We start from the raw sequence: 18,685 nt of genomic DNA on the forward strand, positions 1-18,685 counted from the left end.
AAATAAAATTCCTTGATTAAAATTTGCACATTTCTCATACCCTGTTAAAATGAGCATGCGTTTAGCTCCCAGAACATGCCAGAGGCATATTATACCACAAATTCTATGATCTCCCATAATGTTCTTAGAACCAAAATTCCCATCTCATAGTCAATAACAATATTTTGCTGTGCCCTCCCAAAATTACACAAGGTAGCTAAAATGAAAAATTCTAATTTTAAGAAAAATCAGCAGATCAAATGCAAATAATTTGTTTCTCTAAATTTTGCAGTAATCCAGAAAAGCATTCATCAATGTATAAAAAATATTCTGCTACCTTTTTCCTGGACACACATACACAGTTTCTTAGACACTTGCTCACAAGCTGGTTATTTATTTATTTGTTTGTTTGTTTGTTTATTTATTTAATTATTTATAGTCTGCCTATAGTCTGCAGATTACACAGTATGAGATTAGTACAATCAGTACATTTCAATACTGAAACAATTTCCATAAATTCTAATTTCCATAAACAATGCCATAGGGTAAACAGACACAAGTTTAAAAGACATAGCATTAGCAAGAATCCAATACAGAGTAGAACTGTATTGAAGCAGTTCTGAAGCAGAACATAATCAATTCTAGGACTAACATTAGACAAGTGGAGCACTGGTGATACATAGGAGTACATATTTAAAGCATCAGATAATATGTAAGGCAATATAGTGATGAAGTCTATGATCCCTAATTCATTAGCGAAGCATCTGAGACCTCATCCCTGCAATACAGCCCTCCCATTTGAGTAAAAAGCCTTTTTGAATAGTTTGGTTTTGCATCATTTATGAAAAGCCAGGAGAGTGGGGGCTCTTCTGACTTCCTCAGGCAGGTCATTCCACAGGATAGGGGCCACCACAGAGGAAGCCCATGTACGGGCTGCACCTGCAGGAGACCCTGTTCAGATGAACGAAGCTGCCGTGGAGGAACATAGGGAGGGAGGCGGTCCCATAGGTATGCTGGACCAAAGCTGTAAAGAACTTTGTACAGTTTCTACAAGCCTCTTCTGCAAGCCTCCTTTTCCTAAAAGGAGATGAGAACCAAAGATGTAGTATTGGGGATGTTGTGCTATGGATACTCCCCACAAGGAGAGGAGAGGAAGCTCAAGGATATCTGAATGTTACTGGCTTGGGAAGAAGCCCATCTGTTGCTTTCTGCATCTAAAGTTCTCTTCCACAACCCAATTCTGTCACTCCAAATAGAACAGACCCCATGGGGAACTACTCTTATATGTATGTTTATAAAATACATGAAAATACAGAAAAGTGATGGGGGGAAATGCCTTTTCCTCAGGGGAGCTCAGGGTCCAGTAGTGAAGGGGCAGCCAGAGGCAAACATGTTGTCAGAAGGCATGTGCCCTCCTCACCCGCTGTGATGGTGCTTATGACTGTCCCATTCCTTTCCTTAAATAGACTGTACAAACCTCTCAAATATATTCAAATTGACAATGTAAATGAACTCCAATGATGCAATCTTAAAAATGTCTTTGTGAAAGAAAGCCTATTGATTTAGGCTGAACTGTAGTGGAAGTCTGTGTGTGTGAGAGAGTGAGTATGTGAGAGAGAGAGCGGGGCTTACTCTTTTGGGGTGAGATTGTTACTGCCATTGCCTGGATTTGTTGTATGTCTTCTAAAATCCATCCAAATGTGAAAGCTTGTCCAGTACATCAGGGAACAGAACATGCTCAAGGGGGAGATATCTTCAGTTAACAGTCTCTCTTATCCCTGCTGGTGCTCTTTGGTTGTCTCTTAACTGCTGTTTTAAACAACATTAAAGCCTTGCTTCATCTCTTCTGTATTTGACATTGTGGGTGGAAACTTTCACTTATATGTTGTTGTTAACTTGTAACATTGCTTTCTTACCTAGGCTCTAAGGCTATAGCTCCAACTGGTTGATTTGCATTGACCTTTGCTACCTTTATTGAAGGGCATGGATGTTTCTACATGCCCTGAGATTACTGGTTACTCTTTGTTAGTCAAGCATATCATCATCCTCGTAATTGTACCTGCAGCTTGCTGATTATGTTGTGTCTGTTGTATTAAATATTTTGCACTCATTCCACTGTCTGTTTGAGATGATACATGGTATTAACACTTTACCAAGTAATCAGGAACCATGTCAAATCTAAGGACCAAACTGTACATTCAGAAGCATCTCATGGAACACCCTTTTTTTGGACTCTGCTATTTCTGCTATAGGTGGAGAGAATACATGTTTGAAAGCTCCCTGCAAGTCATAAATTTCCTTCCTATGTAAAGCTAGCCTGTTGGGGAGAAGAGTCTGACCAAAGCTGGACCGTGTTACAGATTGGGGGTTGGTAGAGAGTGGAAACAAGCAGGGAACTAGCTGCTGATTGGGAATAGGAGAAATAAACAAGTTGTGTGGAAGAGGCCAGGAGAAATGGGAGGGAAGAAACCACAGTATTGTCTCATTCAGTCATTCATTCATTCATTCATTCATTCATTCATTCGAGATTACTTTGCCATGGAACCTTGCAAAATGACCTTGGGCCAGTCACACGCTTTCAGCCTGACCTATCTCACAGAAGTGTTGTGAGAATAAAATTGAGACAGGACGAATGTTGTAAGCTACTCTGGGTCCCCATTGGGAAAAAATAGGGAACGAACAAATGAACAAACGAACGAACTAATGAATGAATGAATAAATACACTTTAAAAACATTAAGTCTACAGAATAACATGGAAAAAGTTGCAATAAAAACTACTGTAAAAATTAGCTGAATAAAGGCAGCTGCAGCATCCTTAGAACAAACAGATCCAACATCTCAGCCCCCAAAAGCATTTCTAAAGAACACTGTATTGTTTCCTGAAGGACAGTAAGGAGGGGACTTTCTGGGCCTTTTGGGGAAGGCCATTCCAGAGTATGGGGACTACCATTTGGATTGTGCCAAGGAATCTAAAGCAAACACAAACTGTTCTGAAGAGCTTAACAGAGTGAGTGGGTCTGTACAGTCTTGCATTCATTATGACTATGAACATTTTAGCATTTCATTGACTGACAGTTCCTTGATTTGTCTGTGCTGTGTGTTCTGCATCTTTTAAAATTGTTAAAGATCTTCTTCACATTCTTGCTTACTGCATCCTTGTCTCATTTTCCCAGGTCCTGTTTGGCACTGCTGATGGCCAGGTTATTGTCATGGATTGCCATGGCCGAATGCTGGCACACGTTCTTCTTCATGAATCCGATGGCATCCTTAGCATGTCTTGGAACTACCCAAGCTTCTTGGTGGAAGACAGCAGTGAAAGTGACACCGATTCAGATGATTATTCTCCACCCCAAGGTCATTTTGCCTCAGTGTAGTACTCATAAAAGAGGCTATTGCCTTTTTCTCCTTTGGTCATAAACTTATACTTTGTTCAGAAATGAGTGCTAAAGAAGGACATTTTCCACAAGTTTGGGGTTTTTTTTTTAAAGAAACTTTCTATGATCAGCTTACAGGAGTTCAACAATACATTGCTTGAATGCAATGCCTTTTGGTAGCACCAGGTTTCTTACTGAACTCTACTCTCATAATGAGCTTCATCTTCACGCAGAGAGATGTTTTCAGTTCCTTAGATCTCCTGGGACAAGTGACAGGAGTGAAGAAGAGTAGGGTGGACATATGCAGTACCATTGTGTAATATTAAGATCTTGTTTCTGAAACAGAGAATTGAAGAAAATGGTTCCTTGTGTGTGACACTTCCCTATTTTGACTTTTTGTATATAATTTTGCTTTCTCAAAACATGGTTGCTGCATATTCAGAACATGTATATCCAGGCAATTTGCAGATTGCTGTGGCTGTTGCACTTCCCAAATTATTATTGCGTATTATTGTGCATTTGAGCACAGTTCACTTAACTGGACATTTCCCCCAGTCATAGATCTCAACAGCTGCCTGTCTGGATCAGTATTGTGCAGTTGTGTGGCAACAACTCATGCAAACCCATCCCCCACCCCAAGTCAAATTTGTTTGCAAATTTGCCACTGGTTCAGGACACTTACCTGCAAGAGCAAATATACAACTGTTGCCCTGGGAGTGGAAAATCACAAGTATGCACAATGTCCCTAGATGAGCCCCATAAAGGACTACTTGAAAGCTTACAATTTACCTTCATGAAAATATGCCCTGATATATTAGACATTTGCTTTTGTTATGGGATTGATTTACATTTCTATGAAGGAAAATTGCAATACCTGATATAGTTGGTGGATGACTAAAGTGGTCAAATGTGTAAATGATGATGAGTCAGTCAGCAGAAGTGGGTGAGTTTGTTACAAACCTGCTTTTAATTATTGTAATATGACTTGTTCATATGAAGTATGACCTGTTCCTTGGAAAACTTTCAAAGGGGACACACCTTCAACTCACACAGATGAGTAGGAGTGAGCTGACTGAATTTTACTCATTATTTATGTGGCCCAGAGTTTTAAAAATTCTCATTTACAGCATCATTTTCCTTAATTTTAAATGCCTTACAGGTTTCGATTTTCTCATGGATAACTATGTTGTCTCTGCTCCTAAGCCACTGCATCCAGTATGATCGGCCAGGATACACTTAGCTGATCCCTTGAAAGCTTCTTTATCGTGAGACTGCAGCACCTTCTGCCAAAACTAATTAGAGAAAAACTGAGAGTGAAATAGTAAATGCCACAGATGGTGCTGTGTGCAATGAAATATTAAATATGAAGAGAATTAATGTGAAAACCGAATAAGAATCCCATAGAATCAATGCTCTCTTATGTAATGGCTTAGATAGAAATATCTAATATACTAAAAGAGCATGGCGTGGAGTCATTTTTTCACTATTACAACTGTTCACACTAGTAGCTAGCAAAGAGTTAGAGGGCTGGCTTTTGTACTTTTTTTGCATTAAATCCTCCCCTTCCCCCCCTTGCAGATGGCCCGGCTGCATATCCAGTCCTGGTGCAGAACACCAAACCGCTACTCACTGTCAGCTTCACGTCAGGGGATATTAGCTTAATGAACAACTACGATGATTTGTCTCCTACCATCATCCGCTCAGGGTTGAAAGGTATGAGGGGAGACATCTTCCTGTTTGCCTCCACCCACTTTTCTTTCGTTTTAAAATTTTAATTGCTTTGACATGAATATTTCAGCACCTGTCTCTTCAAGCTCAAGGTACTCTCTACAGTGATTTACACTAACAGCAGCGACACCTACTGGTAAAAACACAAAGCTCAGCCATGGTATTCCTTTTGAAACACACTGTTAGCAGCTAGTCCTATGCGTTCATTCTCAAATGAAAATCCCCAATTGATCCCCCAAAGTATTCTACATCTTTATATAATGACAACTTTTGTTTCATTTGTTTCTGTCTTACAAGGGCTTCATGAGGCTCTAAGGAAACTGAAGCTGAAGAATAGCAGGTTCTGAAATTATTTTAGCTTGAAGAATTGTTTTCAATGGTTTCAATATGGCTGCAAGCTTAAATTGTATTAATCAGTAAAATGATAAACTAAAGTTTCAGTTAGTTGTTCAGTGGGGTCAAATTAAATTGTCGAGAACAACATTTTAAGCAATGGATTTGAAATATAACCGCTCAGTTGATTATGGCTAAATAAAAACAGAAAGGGGGTGTAAAAATCCTTAGATAAATAAATACATGGACCATTCATGCTCAAAAACACTCATGTGATGACATTCCCTGTTCTGACTGCACCTCCCTACACTGTTTCCAAAGGTCCCCTAACATGAAGGGAGACAGAGGCCCATGGTACTCCAATGAGAAGAGAATTGTGGCAAAAGAAATCCCTCCTATGTACTCATTCTGGTTTTGGTTCTGTAGGGTTAAGCACTAACAGTGCTATTCTGTGCAGAGATACGCCTGTCTATGTCCCTTGAAATCCGTGGGTTTTAGACTCTAGTAACACTGCGTAGGGTGGAGCTGTAAGCTATTTTTGAATTACTAGAGAAAGTTTCTGAAAATAACAAACTGAAATTGATCCTGTCAAATTTAATTCAAATTTTGCTTCTTCACTGGAAATGGTTTGAGGCTGTCAAATGTAACCAGCGGTTTGCCTAAAATGATAGACAAGAATCGTTTCTGAGGTTAAGTATCCTAGAGCACAGGAGCTTTGTGTTTACACTCAACACTGACACAAAATAGATGTCATGCTGGCTACCTTAGGAGCACACAATATAAAGCATTTTGTACTTATGCAAAACACCCATTAACTTAGAAGACAAAACCATTGTCATTCCTGATGGATATGAACCTAAAGCAGTTCTTTGTGGATGAGGACTGAAAAGGGAGGTTTTCTATTGGCAACAATAAATTAGATAATCTTTGTGTTCATAACTCTGTATTATGGATACTGTTATTAATTTAATTTTTTAAAGTTAGAGATCTCGATTACTCACAGTAAGAACTTCACACCAGTAGGATGCAGTATAAGTTATATTTGACAGAAGGCTGACACCTAAAATGGTAGCCATGTGTCACGTTCTTCCATTTTCCTGTAACATTAAGAGGTGCTTACCCATGCCATATAACATTGGGTCATGCATTTGCCCATTTGTACCAAGTGATAAATCAATGGCAGGAAAGCTCGTGATCTGATGATGAGTAAGCATGTCTGAACCTTATGGGAAGATGGAGGAGAATTTAGCATTGGGCTGCTGTTTGGCTGCCACTTTTGTCTTATGTAGTTCCACCCCGATTCATTTTATGTATAGTTCCACTTAACTCGTAACAAATGGCTCCCATTTTGATCAGATTTGTGAAGAAAGCAAAACTGGGCCTGTTGTACATTGCAAAGTAAGCCTCTACTCCTTTCCTTTGTGATTTCAGATGTAGTTGCCCAGTGGTGTACACAAGGAGACTTACTGGCTGTAGCAGGCATGGAAAAACTAAGCCAACTAGCTGAACTTAGCAGTGCTTCCTTTCTGAAAAGTGCACTGGTCAAGTTCTACAATGTTCATGGAGAACACATCTATACCCTGGAGACACCTGTGCAGGTACAGTTTTTTTTAAAGAGAAGTCATAATGCAGCCTTGCAGATAAATAAAAAGAAGTTACTTCAGTGCTCAGTGTATCCAAGGGGAGGTTTGCACAGTGGATCAGGCCTTCATAAGTTTGTTGTAATTTATATTATTTTCTTTGTAGTTCTGCTGTCAACAAATTGCTTTTGATTTCTTATTAGCAGTGATGCTAATGTTCAGTGAAAATGAAGAGTATTGGCAAAATTAGGAAGGGGGGAAATACCCTTCCAATCCATTTAGGTCAATAACAACTAGAAGGGTGGGACAGTCTGAAGTGGTGTAGATCAAGGAGGAGTCTACCTCTTGTATGTATAGGTGTTATCCTTGACAAAGATTTTTGTCTACTATAGTAGCCAGTGATTCAGCCAGTGATTTCAATACTATTGAAAAAACCCTTGCTACATTATTAACTGAGAGGAAAACGTCTTTGATAGTGCACTGTACCATGTTTCTTTCCCACAGCGTCCCATAATCTCAATCTGCTGGGGCCACAGGGATTCTCGACTGCTCATGGCTTCTGGCCCTGCGTTATATGTTGTTAGAGTGGAGCATAGAGTTTCCAGCTTACAGCTCTTGTGCCAGCAAACCATTGCTAGCTCCTTGCGGGATGACAAAGATATAAGCAAACTGACCTTGCCTCCCCGACTTGGCTCATACCTCACCACTGCCTTTATGCCAACGATCAAGGTAAAAGATGTATTTGAACGTGAAAAATTGTGAAGTGATAATTTTGGTCACAAACAGCAAACAAAAGAGAGGTAGTAGTGATGGAATTATAAAAGCATACAAGATGGGGGTTTATTATTAGTACTAGTGAAATATATATAGTATGTTAAATGTATAAAGCAGCTTCCAGGCTATTTCTAGTCATTTTCATAGAGTTCCACTTTGAAGACTGATCCAGAGTAATATGACTGCAGCTATCTAGTAAACCAGTGTGATGTAGTGGTTAGAGTATTGGATTAGGAACTTCTGGGTTCAGAACCCACTCAGACATGAAATACCTTGAGTAAATGTAGGCCATTCACCCCCTCTCAGCTTAACCTACCTCACAGGGCTTGTTGGAAGGATAAAATGGAGGCGGGGCGAACCATATATATTACAATAAGCTACTTGGAGGAAGGGCAGAAAAAATTATAAGAATATGGTCAGTTCACCAATGATTTTTTTTGTATAATTAAATAGTCATGATAACACATTAATGGACTAGTCATTAATGGACTAGTAGCAGTTTATGTGATTGCAATGGGATTTTTTCTAGCTGCTGCAATCATGCTGAGCTCATGTATCCATGATCAGATGGTTCTCATTTTACATTATCTACATGAATGCACGTGCAGAGATGCATGAGATTACATGAAGGAATAAAACGTTGTGCATGAAATGAGCCTGAGTTTGAATTAAGCTGAAATTGAAGATTTTCCAGTGCAGTGTCCAACATTAACTGCTAGATCTTTCTTGATTTTTACCCCTGAAAGATCCAGCAGTTGTAACTTAAACGTAAAGATTCAGTGACATGGTGTTCCACAGAGGAAGAACAATTTAAATGACTCTCATTGTTTCCTTCTATATTTAATGCAGCCTCCTATTCCAGACCCCAATAACATGAGAGATTTTGTTAGCTACCCAACATCCGGTAATGAAAGGCTTCATTGCACAATGAAGAGGACAGAAGATGATCCAGAAGTTGGAGGGCCTTGCTATACGCTGTATTTGGAATACTTGGGGGGTTTGGTGCCTATTTTGAAAGGACGTCGAATTAGCAAACTGCGACCTGAGTTTGTCATCATGGATCCTAAGACAGATGGAAAAGCAGGTACGAAGCAATCAGTTGACAGCTGCCATTTGTTCAGGATGCCTGCTTAATGTCGCCCAGTTCCAGACCTGGGTGTTCTAATGTAGAGATTCATGTACTATAATATATCTCAATGTGGATCTCTTGTAAATCTTGTCGATTTTACTATAGGAAACCAATCTGCATATATGAGGAATACCCACAGGTCCACTCTGTATTAAAATAAAAGTGGAGGGATTCTAAATCTGGGAATTCCATATGCACATTGGAGCTTCTGGGCATAGAACAAGTCAATGGACTAAGTTTCAGAGATTTTATAGTAATATATAAAAATTGCAACATCCAGATAGCCATCCATAGCAATGTGGGTTTTCCTCCTATTGTCCGTTTTTAACTAGAGTTAAGTACCAGGCATTTGCCAGCTTTCCTTCCAATTCTGAATATATTCTGACGTAAAAGGGAAAGGCCTCTAATTAGCTGTAGAGATTTCTCAGTCTGAGAGACAGGCCTGTCAGCAGATATAATTGAGTGCCATTCGTTTGATTTCAGGCTATTGCTGATTCTCCTTTACTTTCAAAGAATACTCAGTGCTCCTTGCTGCCATTGTATCTTGGTTCCTACTTGTAGGATATCCTAGAGATGATTGACAGTTGTAATTGGGATCTGGTTTCTGAAACAGTTCTTTAATTTTTTTGTGGGGCCTGTTGACAGATGAAATCTATGGAAATAGTTTGATTTCCACCGTGATTGACAGCTGCAACTGCTCTGATTCCAGTGATATCGAACTGAGTGATGACTGGGCTGCGAAAAAGTCTCCCAAAATCACTAGAGCTAGCAAATCACCCAAACTTCCCAGGTAATCATTTTGGCCTTTTAAAAACCACATCTTCCTTTTCTCTGAGTCTTTGTACTTCTGTTATGGCAAAAGGGCATCATGTATAGTTAGAACAAAGGGGAACATTTCTTTCATAGGAAACTAGCAGCTTGGGATTTTTTTTCATTTTCCACTGCGACGTGTTGTCTGTTGAATTCTTCTCTAGAGTTAGTTACAGGAATAATGCAGACATAATCCCATTTTCAGTCATCTGTAGATGGCTCATCAACTCAAAACAGTTCTTTTGCCTAAACTAGGATAATCGAGCCTTAGTGCCCTGTGTCTTACACTGGATAGTTTCAGATGTTTGAAGACGCATATAACACGGTAGAGACACCTGTTAAGTTCTCTGTCTATTTGCAGTCAATGTTTTAAGTAAGGAGTTGTAGTCTCCTTGTGTGGAGGTTAATGTGCATGCATGCTAAAAATCCCAAATTCTGTTAAGTGAAATTATGCAGCCTACTTAAATTGTTATTGATTGACTTACTTTGCATACTTGCTTTCATGTTTTCCAATAATTTGGAACAGTTGGCAGGTATTAGGGGGATGAGGGACAGTATGAGTAGGGGTTTGTGTATGGTAGCTCTCCAGAGTGCTGAAGTCCCGCCTCCAGACCACAGCATCTTTCTCAGCCACTTGCTCACTTGTTTGGTTTCATCAGGTACTGTCTAGACATTTTCTAGTTATTTTGGGTGACCATAAAAGCATGATAATCTACAGTAACTGTTTAATTTTATCTTTTTCTTTTGCACTTCATTGAAAACTAAGGTGTGGTTTTACTCATGGCTTCCATTTTAATTTTACCAGTTCCTCCATTAGGGTCTTTGTGTCGGATTGCATGGAGAGCAATTCTGTTAAATTTCCCTTGGGATTACATGATTGGTGGAGGTTTTTAGTCACAGTTTGGGGGATATGACTGCCATAGTTGGGATCAGGAAGGAATTTCCCCAGTACAAAACTGATAATGATGCAGGGAGATCTTTGCTTGCCCTTTCTACTTGGGTCTCTTTCTTGCATTGTTTGTTCTAAAAGCCTTTTTCTGTTCTCTGATTCTGGAACTCTATGGGCTGGTTTGTTTATATTGAACAGTGTTAGGCTGGATTAGATGGCCTTTTGATCTGTTCCAACTCTGAGAGTCTATAAAGTAAGTGATGCTCCTTTGAGGTTGATAGATGCAGCCATGTGCATCATTTTAGAGCATTGGTGCCCTGCTTTCAAAACCATTGATGTTGCTCTGATCATGCTGTTTAACATAGATTTAAGCGAGATGCTGTGGTTTGCTTTATGGGTGTAAGCCTATTATGATCCTCAGTTTATGAATATGCAGATAAGACAGAAAGAAAGAAAAATTGCTTTGTACTTCAATTATTAACATGTACAATTTCTTCACTAGTTTACAAATTCCATTAAAAATAAATACATTAGATAAAGTACTCTGTTTAGAGGACAAGCACTAACCAGTTATTGTACAAATAACTAATAGTCAAAACTCCTCTCAAAATATTGAACCAAATCTCCGTAGACTAGTTTTCCTCTAATTTATTAAAGAGAATGTAAATCTAACTTCTTAAAAGTAGTAGAGCTACTTTGAAAGCACCCTTACTGCTTAAAATGCAAAAGTATCTTTTGCAGCCCCAGTTCTGCAATTTGGAAGCAGAAATCAGATGTGCACAGTACTCATTGGCTGTACTCTGATAACATGATGAAGAAATCTTTCCCTTCTTTTTTTTTAAAGCAAATACTTTTTAAAATTAATAGGATAAACTAACAAACTCATGAATTTTCATGAATAATAAAAAATATATTAAAAACATAGAGAACCTGAGAGAAACATGATGGATAGTCACAAATATATATGTCTTGTCATTTCAGTTGCAAGCCAGTCTGCCTGAGGGATGCACTTTGAGCTTTCATTTTATACTGTATTCTTATGCTAATTTGATTTATAAACCACGTGTTCCCTCATTTTTCTCACTGTCTGTCCAAGCCACATTATCTGAATAAAGACATTGTCTCTCCGTGCTTGCCTGATCATTGTAATCTTTGTTTTCAAAGCAGAATTAATATAGAAGCTCGCAAATCTCCAAAGTTGTCACGAGCTGCTCAGGAGATATCGAGATCTCCCAGGTTACCAATAAGGAAGCCTTCCATAGGTTCACCAAGTTTAACTCGTAGAGAGTTTCCTTTGGAGGATATCACTCAGGTATTTCATTGCTATCAAATTACCTACCAACTTTGGTTGATAAAATAATCCTTGTAGAACTAAAACAGAAGAAATCTCAGTTGTGGTGGGTGTAGTGGGAAAACGGAAAGGAGCACAGTGTTCATTGGGATGGCCAATTAAATGGCCCACATGCTAAATTGAAGCCTTGAATTATCTTTATGTGATGTCTAAAAGAATTAGCACATTTTAATTAAAATGCGGGGGGAAATTGCTCACATTAATTCATATACATTTTAGGGCATTCTGACAAGAAAAAAGACTGCTGCCAATCTGAGTCTGAAGGGATCTTTTAGGAAGCAGGTTACTTCCTCATGCCCCTCCCAGTCTATAACACACTGTCTGAGCACTTGGCCTCCATATGTATGAAATGTTTACTGCTAAGTGATGACAAGTTTGGTTGTTGTGGATTTTCCGGGCTGTGTTGCCGTCGTCTTGGCATTGTAGTTCCTGACGTTTTGCCAGCAGCTGTGACTGGCATCTTCAGAGGTGTAGCACCGAAAGACAGAGATCTTTCAGTGTCAAACTGATGACAAGTTTATTATAAAATCTGACCAGGAAATCAGATTGTATATCAGAATATGCTTTCCGGAGAACAGAGTGCTCCTTATGAATACAGAAGTTGGCCAACCCTGATAAGAGCAAAGAGTGTTGTAATATTTCCTTTCATTTTTCAAAATCAGAGCATAGAAAGTGGAATGAGTAAACATTACTGGTTGCTGAGCTTGGTAGCTGATAGCATATTCATGCAATGTTTGCAATGCAGGTCTGCACACCTCTTCATATTCAGTATTACATGAATAGCAATGCTATTATTTTGTATTATCATAGTTAGTTTGGATTGTAGTAGATGATAATTAATCAAAACAAACAAAAATTCAGTCTAGGTGAGCAATGGCAACAACTGGGTCATCCAATGTGGTCCTCATGCTAGAAAATACATGAGAGTTTCAGCAATCTCAGCTGTTTCATCTAAGCCAGGACTGGTGAAGCTGTAGGTGGGGCACTCATTGAGCTAGCTGAACACACACACATACATCTTCCCTAAGTTTCTCTGTCTGTTGTTCTCAGTGTTTCTTAACAATAAAAAGTTACCCTATCTACCTCACACTCAGCTGACTGACATGCCCATTATCTTAGTGTCAAATAAGATATTTTCATACTGGCCAGCACTTGCAATCTTGATAGGGTTCTGCAAGAAGGTTATGTTCACCAAAGAAGTTAAGCCATTGTGTAGCATAAAGGCTGTGAGCTTGAGCTGCAAACCAGGTAGTTTCTGAATGAAATCTCACAGTTACTGCTAACTCTCCGTGGGGCCTAAGGCTTTCTTTTAGTAGTGTCAGTTTCAGCAATACATGGATAATAGTACTAACCAACTTTATAATGTTGATTCCTAAAATAATATGTGAGGCTCTTCGAATATGCTGAAGTGCTATAAAGCTAAATAAATGGCTATTATTTTTTCTTTGTTCCTATTTTCCTTTGTTTACAGCACAACTACCTTGCTCAGGTCACATCAAATATCTGGGGAACCAAATTTAAAATTGTGGGCTTGGCTGCTTTCCTGCCAACAAATCTTGGTGCAGGTAAAAGTTAAACCTAACAATACTCTTCATTTCAGTTCTTTGCTGACCAAAAAAAAGCATGTAAACTTTTTTAGCGATAATAAAAATCTAAACTGCATCTAATTCTGATATGGAACTAGACACCAAAAACTCTGGAGTTTAAAATGAAAGTTTCTAGCCCACATGATAGCTTGCAAAAGTTTGTGCCAGCAAGATTTACTGAAGATACAGTATTCTGTCCTATCCATCAACTGACTCCAATTGACATAAAGGAGCTCTCACAACGTTGATTTATATGGCTAAGTCATTATGACCAGACTTGCTCTGGTATTATTTTGTGCAACGAGTTGTCTTGTGTCTTCTTTTGAAAGGTTCATTCAAATTCATGTAACGTTTTTCCAGGATATGGTGTATTAGACAATTCACATGACTGCTTTACCACATCACTAGTGCAATCACCTTCCCCATGTAAAGAGCAATCTCTTAATTTCAGTAGAGCACAGTCTTGATGATTATTTAAACTTAGACACTATGGATTGGATTCACCTGAGTTTCTCTGTAGATGCAATGATTTCTGCCTATGGAGCACAACTTCCTCGCCTCCCAATTTCCATGGCAGTCTAAAATGTGCCCCCATGCTGTTCTAGAGTACACAAGACCTCTGTCCTCCAAGAACTCCATTTCAGGGGGGCATTATGGGCTGCCACAAGAAGGTGGGAAGGCAAGACAGTTGTGTTCCGCTGGTGCAGATCTATAAAGATACTGTATTATTAATTGTTCTTGATGATTATGGAAAGTGCCTTGTAAACCCATAAGGGTTAGGATTCTGGGATATACATGTATTAAATAAATTCAATTCCTAGACAGTTTCCCATCCAGACAGCTTCCAAGGCCAGACTCATTTCAATTCAGCTGTGAGACAGCCTCATGTTCCTTCTGACTATTCTCTCAGCCACTGTGATAACAATTTCCCAATAGACTGTTCCTCATATGTTTCAGTCCATACACACACCCCAAACTGGTTTATCTCCAGAGAACAATCTAATGTGAAACAAAATCAAACAGATCTGGAAGAAAATATCTTGGTTAAATTTTTTGCACATATGCAGTGTGCATACATTCAATAAAGTACATCTGTGCCTTAGTATCACATGGAGCCATTCTAATATTACACAGTACTTTCTACATGGAAGTGCAGTCCATGTAAGGGGCTTTGTCATCTTTAAAGGGGCCCATATTGGTTGGTCCCTTTGTTAATGCTGGACCTTCTTTTATCTTTTTCACATAATAAATAATGTCTTCTCTTTTTATAATCCTTTCTGCAGTTATCTATAAAACCAGCTTGCTGCATCTCCAACCCAGGCAGATGACCATATATCTTCCAGAAGTACGGAAGATTTCTATGGACTATATAAATTTGCCTGTCTTCAACCCCAATGTTTTTAGTGAAGATGAAGATGATTTACCAGGTGAGATTTAACGGAATGTAACCCTCTGGGTTATAAGAATGCTGATCAGGTTTTCTCTTAAGCCAGGATCTAAAACCATGGGAACAGGAGAACAGCAGGGGGTGGTGTGGAGGTGAGATTTGTTCTAAGGAGGGCAAGGACTTTGCAGAAGAGTCTGGCTCCCAGGTTGCTAGCCACATGTAGCAGGGAGCCAGCATTGTGTGTTTACCCGTCCTAAGTGATAGAACAATATCAAAAGCTAAATAAACAATATTTGACTAAGTGCTGGATCAAAAAATTTCCAAAGTGCCTTAAAATACAGTATATAAGCCATAGAGAAGAAAGAATTAAGCTAGTATATCTCTTGTGGTTGAAAACTACCCTACTGTGTGTTTTTGTCTTTATACATGCTATAGTGACTGGAGCATCGGGAGTTCCTGAGAACAACCCCCCTTGCACCGTAAACATCCCAATCGCTCCTATTCACAGTTCTGCACAAGCAATGTCACCAACTCAGAGCATAGGGTTAGTTCAGTCTTTGTTGGCCAATCAGAATGTGCAGTTGGATGTCCTTGCCAATCAGACAACAGCGGTGGCAGCAGCAGAACATGTGACAGATAATGCAGTCCATTATCCAATTCCAAGCAGATATTCCAACCCAGGACAAGTCATCTTTGGAGGAGTAGAAATGGGGCGTATCATTCAGGCACCCCCACAGTTATCCATGCCACCTCAGGGTGCAATCCAGATGGCAATAGTGGACCACAGAGATGGGGACAGAGAACACGAACATCTCCAAAAACCAAAAACATTGCGTCCAGTTCCACAGGTATCTGAAGGAGAAGCAGCTATCTTCAGCACTGCTCAAGAAATTCAGATGAACAAAATGAACCCACCGCCTCCGTACCCTGGAACCATACCAGCAGCTCCGACCACAGCACCTCCACCTCCTCCTATACCCCCACAGCCTCCTATAGACCTCTGTTTGAAAAAGGGAGATTTCCCCCTTTATTCAGCAGGGCATTATCAACCCCCCCTTGGCTATGAGAGAATAACCACTTTTGATAGCAGCGGAAATGTTGAGGAGGTATGTCGGCCTCGGACACGAATAATGTGTGCCCAGAACTCATATACTCTGCAAGGCCCTGGTAGTTCTGCCACTTTAAGGATAACTTCATCAGAGAAGAAGATTCAGCAGCCTTGTACCAGTGCTACGCTGAACAGACTCACAGTTCCACGCTACTCCATCCCAACAGGGGACCCACCACCTTATCCGGAAATTGCAGCCCAGCTATCTCAAGGCCGTGGCATCACACAGAGGCTGGACAACAGCATCATCCATGCTACTCTGCGGAGGAACAGCAGAGAGGCAGCGCTGAAGATGGCTCAACTGGTTGACAGCCAAAGAGCCACTCTGCAGCTCCCACCCAAACTGAAGAGCAATGTTGTAGTGGCCCAGTACCAACAGCGGGTGCCAACGGCACTATACACCTGCAGTCAGTGCAGCAACAACAGCAATGGTGGTGGTAGCAGCAGCAACACAAATAGTGGAGGTGGGAATATCAGCAGTGCCAACACTAACAGCAGTGCCTCCACCATCAGCAGCATGAGGCCAGACATAACAACAGGGAACAGCACTCAACATAGCTCTGTCATCGCACACTCAGTCAGTACTTCTCCTTTGGCCTCCCAGTCCTCTTACAGTTTGCTGAGCCCACCTGATAACTCCCGTGAACGGACAGATTATGTAAACTCTGCCTTCATGGAGGATGAGACTCTTTCTCAGCACTGCCCTGTGGAGAAATCAATCCGTCACATCCCTATAGCCATGGCAGAGCCTGGCATTGGTGTAAAAAGACCACCCCCCTACCAATGGGAACCTATGATGACTGAGGAAATATGGGTTCCTCAGGAAAGGACAGCTCAGAGTACTTTGCCGAACCCTGTCAAACCACCTGCCCCTCTAGTCATTGGCCAAGCTCAGCACCTAGATATATCCCGAGTTCCATTTGTTTCACCCAAATCTCCAACCAGTCCCACTGCCACTTTCCAAATGAATTATGGAGTTGGAGCATCTTATGTGGGGAGTTACAGTGTTCCTCCTCCACCCCTTCCTCTCCATGGAATGCAGGTCCCCTGTTCCCCCAAAGAAGGTTTGTCCCCTGCCCAGATTGCACAACAGGAGCCGACAGTTGTGCTTCAGCCAGGCTATCCTTCTAATCTCTCTTATTGTCCCTTGCCCCCCATGTACCCTGGAAATAGCACTTGCTCGAGTTTACAGCTGCCACCGATGGCCTTGCACCCATGGAATTCATACAGCACATGCCCACCGGCTGCACAGAGTACCCAAGGTACTCTGCCCCCCAAGTCACTACTGGTTGTGGAGAAACCTGTAATGTCCCCACCACCCACAGAGACTCAAGGTCATGTGGGTACAGATGTAATGGTGGAGACTACAGATAACTTCCAGGAAGTACTTTCCCTGACAGAAAGCCCCATTCCTCAGCGGACAGACAAATTTGGGAAGAAGAATCGAAAGCGCTTAGATAGCCGAGCAGATGAAGGAAACATGCAGGCTATCACGGAAGGTAAAGTCAAAAAGGAGACAAGGACAACACTGACTGACTTCAACACGCTGATATCAAGCCCTAGACTGGGCAGGGAGAAGAAGAAAGTCAAAAGTCAGAAGGACCAACTGAAATCAAAAAAATTGAACAAGATGAATGAGTTTCAGGATAGCTCAGAGAGTGAGCCTGAGCTATTTATTAGTGGGGATGAACTAATGAACCAGAGCCAGGGCAGTAAAAAAGGGTGGAAAAACAAAAGGAATCTGAGGACAGCCAGTGAAATGGATGAATTTAAGTGCCGGAAAGCAAATGAAAAGGAGGATGGGCGGCTAGGAAATCAGGGCTTTGTGTATGTGATGGCCAATAAGCAGCCCTTGTGGAATGAGGCAACTCAAGTCTATCAGTTGGACTTTGGAGGGCGAGTGACCCAAGAATCTGCCAAAAACTTCCAGATTGAGCTGGAAGGAAGACAGGTAGGACAACAAATAGAGATTCCAAGACTCCTTATATTGGAGCTGTTGGAACTATTCCTATTTTTCTCTTACGTGGTTTACAAACAGTTTTATATGACTTTTTTTAACTGTTTTCCTGCAGGAAAAGAGTAGCAAGCCACAGAATATAGCTCCTTATCTGCCCTCATCTCTCATGTGCATCACACACACACACACCGCATCAATTCACTGTAACATATGATCCATGTTTACCCAGATTAAAAGCTCTCCTTCAGAATTCATGTTTAATCTGGGTTCTTGGAGGGAGCTTAGAAATGTTGCCTTGTTCTTATTAACAAGTGTTAGTGAAGGTCACATATGACAAACGAAGATGAGGGGAAGGATGGGGAAAAGCAGATGGGATTTGGAGAGGGTAGAGGTGGTTGGATAGTGAATGCAGTCTCACAGTCTGACCCATAACCTCACCACCACTACGCTGATATTGCTATGTTAGCAGCAGCTTTTAGGCATGTGTTCTTGCATAATTCTTTGCAATGCATTTATGTCTCTTCTTCTGTGTCACATGCTAAATGATTGAGTGCAGTATGTGTACAAAGGTTACATTTGTGACATGCTAGTTTATAGCACATGAAAGATTTGTATATATGGCCCCAAAGCGATGCTTTTCCAAAAAAGAGGACTTGGGTGTGATTTCTTAACATTCTGACTTCTCTGCCTCAGAGTAGC

At 40.5% G+C, this 18,685-nt stretch overlaps 1 protein-coding gene across 3 annotated transcripts in view; it reads left to right on the top strand.

Moving 5' to 3' along the window:
* TULP4 (TUB like protein 4) overlaps positions 1–18,685 on the top strand; it is a 157,603-nt gene that overhangs the window by 129,483 nt on the left and 9,435 nt on the right. For all 3 annotated transcript variants that reach the window (XM_054974712.1, XM_054974721.1, XM_054974730.1), the window contains 10 exons: positions 3,154–3,334; positions 4,933–5,067; positions 6,847–7,013; positions 7,500–7,724; positions 8,619–8,853; positions 9,544–9,688; positions 11,765–11,909; positions 13,420–13,513; positions 14,818–14,961; positions 15,357–17,980. In XM_054974712.1, the coding sequence (XP_054830687.1) occupies positions 3,154–3,334; positions 4,933–5,067; positions 6,847–7,013; positions 7,500–7,724; positions 8,619–8,853; positions 9,544–9,688; positions 11,765–11,909; positions 13,420–13,513; positions 14,818–14,961; positions 15,357–17,980 (4,095 nt within the window). The remainder of the gene's footprint in view (positions 1–3,153; positions 3,335–4,932; positions 5,068–6,846; positions 7,014–7,499; positions 7,725–8,618; positions 8,854–9,543; positions 9,689–11,764; positions 11,910–13,419; positions 13,514–14,817; positions 14,962–15,356; positions 17,981–18,685) is intronic.

This window comes from Eublepharis macularius, chromosome 1 (genome assembly GCF_028583425.1).
Source record: "Eublepharis macularius isolate TG4126 chromosome 1, MPM_Emac_v1.0, whole genome shotgun sequence".
NCBI lineage: Eukaryota > Metazoa > Chordata > Lepidosauria > Squamata > Eublepharidae > Eublepharis > Eublepharis macularius.